At 42.4% G+C, this 12,455-nt stretch overlaps 1 protein-coding gene across 7 annotated transcripts in view; it reads right to left on the bottom strand.

Moving 5' to 3' along the window:
• Positions 1 to 12,455, bottom strand: part of CCDC88C (coiled-coil domain containing 88C) — a 154,278-nt gene that overhangs the window by 72,690 nt on the left and 69,133 nt on the right. For all 7 annotated transcript variants that reach the window (XM_053284259.1, XM_053284261.1, XM_053284260.1 and 4 more), the window contains one exon: positions 1,359 to 1,417. In XM_053284259.1, coding sequence (XP_053140234.1) covers positions 1,359 to 1,417 — 59 coding nt within the window. The remainder of the gene's footprint in view (positions 1 to 1,358; positions 1,418 to 12,455) is intronic.

Here is a 12,455-nt window from a genome sequence, read left to right as displayed (position 1 = left end):
GCTGTGGAGGCCCTGGACTTCGGCCCCAAACCCCAATGGTAAGAGCACCTCTGCAAAGGGCAGCTCCACATTACGTGAAACCTGAAGTTAGGTGGAGCCACCAAGCAGTAGGAATACATGCACTCCCAATTTCCAGTGTTGGGAAGGATATGATGACGCTAGATCATGGTCCGTCTCCATGGATGTGAGGAGGTCCGTCTCTAGTTACCACTGGTTTGTCTGGTGGCGACTCAGAGGTGGGCCTTCTCTGTAGCTGCCCCAGGGCCGTGGAATGTACTCCTGGCAGAAATCCATACTCTGAATTCATTGCTGGCCTTCAGGAGAGCCCTTAAAACCTATCTGTTTGGCCTGGCCTTCCAGGGTTTTTAATTTGTTGTAAATTGTTTTTAACTTCTGTAAGTGTTTGGCCTGGTTCTCCAGGGTTTTTAACTGTTTACATGTTTTAACTGTAAATTAGTTTTATGCTCTTTTTATAGTTTTGATTTTAACTGTTAATTGATTTTAGTTGTTTTTATTTTGATGTAAACTGCCCTGAGCCTTTTTTGGAAGGGCAGTATATAAATCGAATGAATGAATGAATGATCTAAACCCACCAATATTTTTATATTCTACCTGACTTACAGTCCAGAAGCCGACATCTGTCCATCACTCCAGATCTTAGTTACAAGTGTCAGTTTCTGGACTGTGAGAAGGGTAGAATATGCAGACATTGGTGGATTTGAATGACACGTCCAGTGTCAACCTATCCTTCCCAACACCGGAAGCCAGGGGCACACATGGTCCTGGGGTTCCAGTGGCTCCCCCAAACTTCAAGTTCAGAATGATGTGCGATGCTGCCCACATTATTCCCAAGGATTCACTATCAGGGAATTGAGCTGCTCTGCCATTTGACTAAAGAGCTATTCTGCCCTGAAGCCTCAGGAACATCTCTGATCACACCCTCTTCCTGCCTGAGGTCTCAAAACTAGCTTACTTTCTTCCCAAAGCCCAGAAGTGTAAGGAATAAAATGTTTCTCCTTTCTACTCGGTGCCAAGATGTATGCTCATGACCAAAAAGAGGCTCAGTTCACCAATTATACTTGCTCAATATACTTAAACTGTCCCTTGCCGATTATAGCTATGGTAGGTTTGCCGGCAGTAATAAATTACTGAAAAATGAATACGTATCTAAATAATACTGACAGTGTATGCTATATTTTTGTTTTTCAGTAGTGTATTATCACAGATGTCAGCTTTCCAGGACAAAGGTTTCTTAAGGTCTTCATAAGCATATGGCTAATTAGTTCATTAGGTTCACAGAAAACTGCTGTATCTGTGATATATTAGTAGTAAAACTGTAGTAAAGTAAATACACTTACCTGCACAGCACAACCCAGCACCAGAAGCAGCAATTTTTTAATTTCATCCATACTTTTACCTAAGAGACAAAAATTAATCCCAAATACAAAATATCATTATAAAGAATTTTTTTAAAGGTCAGCAATGTCTAAAAATTGTTTACAACAAGAACACAGCAACAAAGGATAGGGAAGTGGCCTATCCCTGGGTTTTGAACATGGTATAACCCCTGCTAACTGAGCAAAGATACACCTTTCAAAGTGGCGATTCTCTTATATTTAGCAGGGGAAGAGCAACTGGCCCTACCCAACCCCAGCATAGCATTCTTCCAGTGGCTGCTGGTGGTATCTGCCTTATGTTTCTTTTAAAATTGCGAGCCCTTTGGGGACAGGGGACCATCTTATTTATGTATTTATTTTTCTATGTAAACTGCTTTGAGAACTTTGTTTGAAGAGTGGTATATAAATATTCGTCGTCGTAGTAGTAGTATTAGTAAAGTAAGTAAAGTGTGCCGTCAAGTTTATTTCAACACCTGGCGCCCACAGAGCCCTGTGGTTTTCTTTTGGTAGAATACAGGAGGGGTTTACCATTGCCTCCTCCTGCACTGTATGAGATGCTGCCTTTCAGCATCTTCCTATATCACTGCTGCCGGATATAATACCAGTGGGGATTTGAACCAGCAACCTTCTGCTTGTTATTTATTATTATTTGTTCGATTTCGATGTTAGTCAAGCATCCCTGCTGTGCCATTAGGTGGCTAGTAGTAGTATACAAAATAATATTTCTTTGAATTTTCATTCCTTGCAAGCTTGTGTGTTGAAGATTTCTAGCTCTCCTAGTTACTAAGAAAATCCTCCAGATCTGATCTTCATGAATGTTTTCAAAATGCAAAGACAACTAGATACAATTAGCTCTGTGCGGCAGGGGGAGGGTGGGAGAAGCAGCTGTGGGAAACTAGTTTCTGTTCCCACCAAGGAATCACAGTGACCTGGTTCAAATGTAACACAAAACCATTTTTTCCTGCTACAAGCAAAAGCCTTAGAGAGCTAAGGGATTACACATTTATTCCTCTCCTCTTGTGTGCACAGAAAGAAAGTGACTTGAACTGTCCTTTAATTCAAACCAAAATTATAAAGTTCAACATGTAATTTAATTAAAGAAACTCCTGTAGCATCTTTCTGGCACTGAAAAGACCTCGAGTGTCCCTTCCAACTCTAACATTCTATGATTCTATCAGCTTGAAAAACTACGGTTTATTTAAGCTATAATTAGGTAACAAACTACAGTTTGATCCTAGTTTGTTTTACCTAACTGTGATTTGAATTAAGCCACAGTTCTGGGTTTGTGTGGAACTGTGGTTTATTTCAAGCCCTTAATTGAAGCTTTAAATCTCATTGTGCATGCAGAAGAGAGAAGAAGGTGTGTCTGTGTGCACATGCGCATGCACACACATGTGTGCAAGCCTGTGGTTTTCAAAGACATTCTTGTAGAGAAACCATAGTTTCATGTTACATCTGAACTGGGCTAGTGTGTTTTTAACCTACTTATTACAAAAGCAGTCCTTTATTCTAAAGCTGGAATAAAGTTATTTAACTTTTTGAATAATCTCTTCAGGAGTCATTAAAATTACTGCTGCTCCTCTGTGTTTTATACACATGGCAAAAGAGATCCACAAAATACATGCCTTGGTCATTTACACTAGAGACCAGGCTCAAGAGTTGTGAACATATAAAGGAGTCTTATAGCAATGTTTATCACTGGTCCATTTAGTTTAAGTACTGTCTACTCTGATTGGCAGCAATTCCCCAAGATTTTAGGTCAGGATCTGTCACAGCCCTGCGGCTACCAGAGTCCCTTCACAATGGAGATGCCAGAGATTGAGTGTGGGATAGGGTTGCCAACATTCCATTTGCCAGAATGAGGGACACAAGTTCCAGAATGAGGGACACAATTTGTGGGGGCTGGTGGGGGTGGGGTGCTAGGAGGTGTATGCAGTGGTAATCAGGAGCCTGAGTATTATTGCCGTATATGTAATTGAATTATATGCTATTGAATAAATGAAGGACAAATGCTGTCCCTATAGGGACCAACATTTCATCCCTGAAATGAGGGACATCCTGCGTGATGAGGGACAGTTGGCAACCCTAGTCTGAGACATTATGCATGCCAAACATGTGCTGTGTCACTGAGATCTCCCTCACCCTCCAACTGAGAGCCTGGGCCAAATCTAGTCTAAATTCCAAAGCCTTGTGACTGGTTGATTAGATTTATTACAGTCCAGGACCAGAAAACAGAAACAAAAACCAAAGCCCTGCAACACTCCCTGTTCTTATTTTAACAACAGGTTAGGTTCAGAAATACCAACTGACCCAAGAGTCACCCAATGAGCTTCTTAACAGAGTAGGAATTTGAACCCAGGTGTAGCACTCCACCCACACAGGATACTGTATACACCTCCATCTTTAACATTCCCAGTACTGACTCATCAGTGCTATAAATGGAGGGAGGGAGTGTGTTGTAAAGTAGTAGCAGTAGCAAGCCTTTCCCAGGCAAGTAACTGCATCCTCTGGTTCTGCACTATTGACACCTGGCACTTGAATTCAGCTATTGGCAATACCATGACTCATGTAAATGAAATGCATTCACAGAAAACATCAACATTACAGAATGCAAAAGTTCCCTATGAATATGGAAAATATTCTTACTTGCACCAAGTATTTTGGGTCTCAAAGAATCTGCCTAATTAAGGAACAAAAAGTAGCCATTTAACAGCAGACAAGACTGCTACTTGCTTAAGAGCTTCTCTGGATCAGGGCCAAAGTATTCAGCACTCTTCATAATATCAAGTCCTTATTTTACAGAAACTGCTCCTCCGTTTCTATTCTTGTGTGATTCTTCCATTATTATTTTTCTTAAAAGAATACAAAGACCCAAAACACAGATCTGGGAAAACAATTTGCTCCACCAAAATGTTGTCTGCCTAGAATTTGCCCACGGGTTAACGGAAAGATTTGCAAGATTTACCAGTCCAGATGAGAGGAGGACCTAGATGGAGAACTACAAGTGCACGTGGGAATTCCATCTACAGGGCATGCTGGGTGGGGGACCTATGCTGAACTTCCACATGTTAGTAACTGTGCCTGTTACTACCGTACCACACTCTTATCCCTCTAGGCTACATGCAGGCAATTCTGCCCCACTGCTCAGGAAGAAGCAAACTTCTTTCTGCCTTCCAGTATTCTAGCCAATAAATGCAAAGATACGAAGATGACTCCCACATTTGCAACTTTAACACACATTTTACTACTTGTATTGAAATATTTACTGTTTTACATTGACTTAGAGGCCTCTGTAGTGTACTATTGCATTCCTATTGCAGTCTGCACCATTACAAGATTTATGGCTATGGTTGGAAAAATCTCTCATTCATATTGTAAGTAGGAGAAAGGGAGAACATGCTATTCAACTCTCTTACTTCACTCTTGAGCCATTAAATAGGTTGCATGTGCACATGCAGATACATAAAGACATAAATAGCTTTCTGTAAGCACAACCACTTAAGTAGGTCTCAGTTTCCTTATAAATGAAATAGCTTTCCAAAAAGAAGTTGCCATCTTCAGATCTTGTCTCAACAAGATTTAGAAAAAGTCGAGGGCCAACATCTAGGGATGTGCGAAACATTTCAGGTACAGTACGGTCTGTACCCGAATCTGCCTGTTTCAGGTGATTTGTATACAAAACAAATCGCCCCTCTGCAAGCCCGGAAAGATTCGGGTCCAAAACAAATCACCTGAATTTTGGAGCCGAATGTTTTGTTGTTTCGGACCTCCATTTTGTGGTGATCTCCGTGTAGTCTCCATTTTGTGTTTTATGTTGATTTGAATTTCCCGCCCTTCCAAGCGTCAGATCAATGAATGAAAGAATGGGCTGATCTACTGATGATTCCCCCCTGGTTCCAGATTGGCTCTTTTGGCTCTTGCCACTCCTGACTGATCCCACATTGGCCAGGGGAAGGGTCGAAGAAGGGGCAAGGGTGGGTGGGGAGTTCAAGGAGGGATTTTCAATGAGATTTAAAGAGGCAGCAGCCACCATTCTGCCTTTCTGACTCATGTGAGAAAAGAGAGAGAGAGAGAGAGCTTTGCTTTGCTTCTTGCCTTCTGCCTTGCCAGCCTGAGCCCTGCCTGCCTGCCCCTGTTGCATGCCAGACTGGGAATGGATTATCTGCTGCACTGCTTTTTTGTTCCTCAGAAGAGAATTCTTTTTTCACTCCTCCCTGCTGCTGAGAGAATCACTGCCTGCTTGTGCCTGCGCCAGACACCAGCCCCAGAGGCCACTGGTCACCTGGCCAGCCACCCGTTCCCCAAGCCACCCCTTACCCCAGATTTTCCAGGCTTCTGCTCCAGCCCCACCCCCATCTGAAAACTGAAGGAGGAGAAGAAAGAGTAGACTCAGAGACCAGACCACAGAAGTGGACAACTGGACACACAATGTGGGTGAAGCCCTAGACTGAGTGAGTACCCATTTCAACACACACACACACACACACACACACACACACACACACACACACACACGTCTCTGGAATTGGGTATTCTTGGGTTGTTGTTTTTTCCTGTTTGGAGGGAGGTTTTGGGTTGCAATTGAATTTAAAGAGTGTGTTGTTCAGTTCAGAAGATGTTTAAACAGGGGTTCTGTCTGTGGGAGGAACCCCCATTAGCTAGTACTAGTAGGTGGTTAGAAGGGTAGTGTAGCCTTATAAAAAACAATTCTGTCTTTTTCCCCATTCCAAAGACTTTTTTTCATGTTTAAAAAACAGAAGCCTGTCTTCCAGCCCTCTGTGCCCATAATATATCAGTATTAATATTCTCTGCCCAGCAGCCTACAGGCTCTGAGTGGGAAGGAAGGCACAGACTCTAGCCTCCTCCCTGTGCCCATTTACCCCCACCCCCACCTGCAGCATTCTGAGGCCATGGCAAAAATTAACCCTAAACCCACTTTTGCAGGGCAGACACACACAGGTATACTATGCTTCCCCCCTACATAATCTCAAGCCTAGCTGTGTGTGTGTGTGTGTGTGTGTGTGTGTGTGATGTATATATATATCTCAATTCAAATGCCTTGGATGGTTTGTTGTTGTGCCTGTATATTGGGGACCTCATGGATGGGCACAGGACAGTGTGTGTGTGTGTGTGTGTGTGTGTGTATGTAGTACTTTGCAATGAAGATTGGGTCATATTGTGACTTCTAGCATCATCATTTTTTATTCAGACTAGATTGCTTGCATCCACAATAGGTTGTGCTGGTGCCACAGGCTCCAATCCATTGCAGAAATGTCAAAAAAAAAAAAAAAAAAAGCACCAAAAAATTGTGTGCCGTTGTTGTCATCAATCATCACTCTTCTACTTGTGTAGGTGGAAAGGGGGGCAAACCTCACTGTTCCACTGGCAGAATGTTGTTTTGCATCCTTCCTTCCTTAACCCGCATTTATGGCCGGGTGCCACAGATATAGCTGTGTCTATTGCTTGTGGATGAAAAATGCTTGGGGGAGGGAGGGCAGGGCACATCTGATGCTCTTGTTGGCCCTAGTCTGCTGCATCTATGATATTACATTCACTTAGTTGCTTGCTTGTTGCTGGCTGCTGCTGTTACACTGCATTGGGAGGGGGCGCGTGAGGCAATGCATTTCATTGTTGTTGTTTCACACTGTTATTGATTATTATTTATTTTACACTGTTGTGTGTAAATCAGCTGCATTTCTGTTGGGGGGATGGTGGGACACAATGGATGCGGTGAGTGACAGTGGATGTGTGTGACCTTTGGAAACCTTGTTCTTTGCAAAGCTCTGCTGTTGTTGTTGCTGTGTGCTGCATTCACCCTATGGGACACTGGGGACAGACAGTGCCCATTTCTGCCTGTGGGTGCCTCCTAGGAGTGCCACAGTGGGTCAGCTGGTAGTGCCCCAATGGGTGCCTGCTCAGATTCCAAAGGAATTTGGCAAAGGGTTGATTTTTAAAGAATTTCTGAAGTTTGTGCGTCTTTGGGGCAGAAAAGGGGCTTCGGGTTCAGAAGAGTGGGTTTGGTGGTAGTGCCCCAATGGGTGCCTGCTACCATCCAGATTTCAAAGAAATTGGTGAAAGGGATGATTTTTAAAAAATTTCTGAAATTTGTGCATCTTTAAGCTTTCCCCCCATAAGAAATAATGGGGATTTCAGCAGCCCCATAACTCCACTTGGGGGGTACTGGGGTGGCCCAGAGTGAGTGGTGGTATAGTGAACATAGGATGCCAACCACCCCCATACCCATAAGCCCGTGGGGTATTGGGTTTTGTTGTTTCTGAGGTGTTCTGAGAGTAGAGTCTCTGGTAGCAAATGAGAGTGGATTAAAAAATCTGGATGGTAGCAGGCATCCATTGGGTACTACCACCCACCACAACCCGCCCTGGACCACCCTGGTGCCACCCCCCCGCCAGGGAGTTATAACTAAGGCGGCTGAAATCCCCATTATTCCCTATGGGGAAATGTTTAAAGACGTGTAAACTTCAAAAATTATTTTAAAATCACCCCTTTGCCAAATTTCTTTGAAATTTGGGTGGTAGCTTCCACCCATTGGGCACTACCACCACCCCTGTTTTGGCTCCGGTGCCCTCTTTTATCCGAACCAATTCAGATTTGGAAAATTTGGGTACAAATCTAATCTGGGGTGATTGGGGGGGGTTGTCAGATTTGGACCCAAAACACATCAGGGGTGTTTCGATTCGGGTACAAATCAAAATGGGGGAAAACTGATTCATGCACATCCCTACTAACATCCTGACTTAAGCTGTGCAAGTATAAGCAAAGGAACTAGATGTGCCATGGAAGCATTCCTGCTCCATTAGCCCAGGTGCTGACATGTGGGGGAGGTGGGGATCTTCACCTATCCGACTTCTCATAGAACCATTCTGTGCAACCTGAAATTATATCCCTGAGGGCTGTAAAACCGCTGCACTTCTAATGGAAGGTGAGATCAGTGAAAACTGCCCAGATGCAGGCACCTGGGCTGCTGAAGCAGGAATGCTCCTGCTGCACACATGCTTTCTTTACTTGCACATGTGCAACTTTGGTCAGGATGTTGGCCACTGACTGTGACTTTACCTATTAGGCTGGATAAATTTATAGACAGAGAAATTTATAGAAAGAGAAGAAAGGAGAATCAATGTGCATACAAGTTTTGTAGATATGAAAAATAAGAGACAGGATTTGAGTTGAAATCATGGAAAAGAGTAAATCAATTTTCTTAATATAGTGAAAACCAAAGGTAATAGATTATACCCACTTATCTATAAATGCATGCGATTCTCAGGTTATACAGCCATTGCACAGTAAGACCAATGTTGTGCATTGGGGTATTTATTAGTATAAGCCAGCTGATACAAGAATCTTTTCAGGTAATTTGTCTCGTCTCCACCTTCATGAAGACTTTGGGAGAGGACATGGGCTGGATCAATAACGAGTCTTTGTGCAAGGTATACTGTACACATAGCTATGCAAATATGTGATCCTATTTATAGGAAACTGGAATTGATCAATTATGTTGATACAGACATTTAGATTTATAGAGGCAGAGAACCAAATTACAAATTAAGCTGAAGTTGATGTTCAGTATGAACAAAACTCTGTGTTGAAGAAGATAGCAAAAAAGCTGGAGGACAGCATTACTTCTCTTGTCGATATTGTCCTGGATATGTTTATTATTGGAAATTAATCCTATGTGCCTTTTCAACCTAAACACACCTAATATGTGTCTCTAAACAATTCCCTTTCAAACAGGTTTTCCAAGTCAAAACATCAGAGAAAGAAATTTAAAGTAGTGTTGACATTTTAGTGAATCCATGTTAAATATCTATGGTTTGCTGCAGCATGTAACAAAATTATCTATATCCATCATTCATACAGTTTGGTTTAGGCAACTTATTTATCCCCCCACCCTTTCCTATTACAAAAAACTGGGCGTTACTATCTCTGCTTCTATTAGTATTTTGAGTTGAAGTTGTTTCTCTCTCACTATTTCTTAATGATTACTTTTCAAAGACCAAGTTCTCTATGCCTACAAATCTTCACTCATTTATTTACTTGCCACTAATTTTAATACAAAAGGTAAACTGTAGTTTAAATTAAAAGAATTGCACATTAAAGTAATAACAGATTTAATAAAAATTACATGAAGCCCTCATATTTAGTTTTTTTAACACACACATACACATACACACAAACATGAAGTTATGTCAAGTACAGCATTTGCACCGAAGAACTATGACAGGCTTTGATTGATATAGTATGATTAAACCCCTAATTTAAACAAAAATCATCTGCTCTTCCTAGCGTCTATTTGAATGATTGATGCACAAGTGACAGGCTTTACAAAAGAATTATCATGAGAAATCACTGGGAACAATTGCAAGCAAAGTAAAAAATGCAGCAGACATACGATTATGTTGATGGCAGCTCTTTAAAGATATCTTCTGCTCCTGCCAAAAGCTGATGAAACTGACTGTATATCAAACGCTGCTCCACGTTACTTTGTTCCTAGGCAAACCCTGGTATTTTTCTATGTCGAAGGCCATTTCATATTATGATTTTAAGAACGACACATTATGGATCTGCATTGTGTATCCACCCAAACCATGATTTTCAAAGCACACATTCACATTTTTTAATCTCATATAGACTGCGGAAACGAAACATAGAACCTGGGCTAATTCTTGCTGCTTGGTGCACATTTCTGTAGCAAACCCAGGACTAAAAAGGCATGAACATGATTAAACATTAAGCCATAATGAGTACACAAAGGAGGACTGTAATACTATAACAACGCATCACACCACACACACTACTCAAGAAGCCACATGGCCATGCTCAACACTTTTTGTGAACATTCAAGTCCAGATTAGTCAGCCTTTGTGGGAGCTCAGTCTGGCCAGAACTAAACTGGATCGGACTCAGCTGGGGTGTGCAGACTGTGGTCTGAATTTGGACTGGTCCACAGTCCAGAAAACCTGTCCGGAGATTAGAGGCAGCACCGAGGGGGTGGGTGAGCAGCACCTTTAAAAGTATAGCTGCAGGTCCTTACCAGCGTGATCACTGCCCCAGGCAGCTTCCTGATGCCAGGGTGCTCCCCGCAGTAGCCTGAATGAGGCAGCATGGCTCCATCACTCAACTGGCTTCCGTGTATGCATCGAAGCCAGTTGAGTGACAGAGCTACACTGCAGGGAGTGCTGCAGCATCAGGAAGCTGCCTGGAGCAGTGATCATGCTGGTAAGGACGTGTGCACGGCAACATGGCTCCATCACTCAACTGGCCTCCGTGCATGCATGGAAGCCAGTTGAGTGACGGAGCTATGCCGCCATGCACAGGCTGCTGCGGGGAGCACTGCGGCATCAGGAAGATGCCCAGGGCCAGTGGTCCCTCTAATTTTTCTCATCTCTGTGCGGAATGAGTTTTGTTCTGGGCGGCAGTGTCAACATAGTGTGTGCACAAATGCATTCAGAGAGGCGCCTTCCTGATTCAACCTGAGCAGGATCTAAAATTAACTGAGCAGACATCCAGAAACTTGTGAGCACACGCACATGCACACGCCTTAGAGGGAACAGTGCCTGGGGCGCTGGTAAGAACCTGTGGCTGTACTTTTAAGAGTGCCAGTCGCCACCCTCTGCCCGGCCTTGAAGTGCCGGACCAGTCTGCAGTTCACCCAAACCGTAGTCTGTGCACACCCCTAGACTGAGCTTCCATAAAGTTTGCACGATTTGTGAGCTGTGAAGCCAAATGCAGTCCATCATCCATGCATTGTGGTCTGCCAGGTGTTCAACAACCCCTCCCCTATTTGTGCAGTCCAGGTAGACAACTAAAATAGAGTCAGTCAGGTATAAAGCCTCTTCCTCTGGGTAGCCTATAAATGGCCCTTTCTCGTGGTTTAAAGTAATTTCGTGGTTGATTCCAAAGGCCTCCTTTACCTCACATTCACTCTTTGAGAAATGGGAGTACACTAAAAGGCCTCCCCCTCCAAGCAGTTGTTCCTTGACTTTTTACACAGTCAGAATAAAATAATCATGCTACGAGAATCCTGGACCTCCAAGTTAGTTCCAGAAGAATACAATATCCTACCTGGAATTACATTAAAATACAGACCTAAACTATGCAAACTAATTCTGCATTAGATGGTGTATGGTATGGTATACTATGGTATACGTTAACACATTCATGTTAACTACTCTGTTTAATTAAAAGCTTTTAAAGGTTTGGTATATGCCTATGAATGGAGAATGCTGAAATACTTTATTCATTACACTGAGTAGTAAATATCCAGATTAAATGGATTACAACTGCATCATTTTAACAAAAAAATAAATCATATCCAGGTTTACTACATTGTGAGCTTCTACATAACTCTTTGTGATGGTTACCTAGAAAAATACATCAATTCAAGAAGCAATACATTATAGAGCATTCCAAATGCATTCTTAATTGTATACTTTTTGTGCACCAATGCATGTCAGGACGTGTGTGTACACATACAAATAACTTAACAAATTATACAAATAACTGACATGAGATTATGCACATCTCATGTCATGGTATTCTCATCTAAGATTGAAAAACCAAATGTGAAAAGCTTAAAATATTGCAATAAATCATCAATGCATATCTAATCAAAGTGCTAAACAATAAAATAAAGCCAAAAAATAGAACGTGCCTGCAAGCTTATAGTCTAAGGAAAAACATGTTTACTATTGCCAATAAAAATAAGTGGGTTGAGACATTTCCCCTTCTTTTTATTGTTCAAGGGAAGCCATCAATACAGTTTTCTCCAAGCTGTATTTTATAGACAGTGGTTGGCATCTTCAGCAGCACTATGAGGGCAGAGGGAGAGAGGCTGGAGTAGCTGTGATTCAGGTTTGTTCCACAGCCGAGTACAGGTGGAGAGGGAGGGGGAAGTGGTTTTTGCTTCTCTTCTCTCTCTCCACAAGCCATTTTTGCTGTTGGGAATATGTCCCTGAAGGCTGTGTGTCCATCAAGAACACATTCCTGGCAGATAAAACAACTTTTGGAGGGAGAGGAGAGAAGCAAAAATTGCTTCCTTGA

The sequence above is a fragment of the Hemicordylus capensis genome, chromosome 1 (assembly GCF_027244095.1).
Source record: "Hemicordylus capensis ecotype Gifberg chromosome 1, rHemCap1.1.pri, whole genome shotgun sequence".
In the NCBI taxonomy this organism is placed as follows: Eukaryota; Metazoa; Chordata; class Lepidosauria; order Squamata; family Cordylidae; genus Hemicordylus; species Hemicordylus capensis.
Note: the sequence above shows the minus strand (reverse complement) of the source record. Positions and strands in the feature narration are given on the sequence as shown.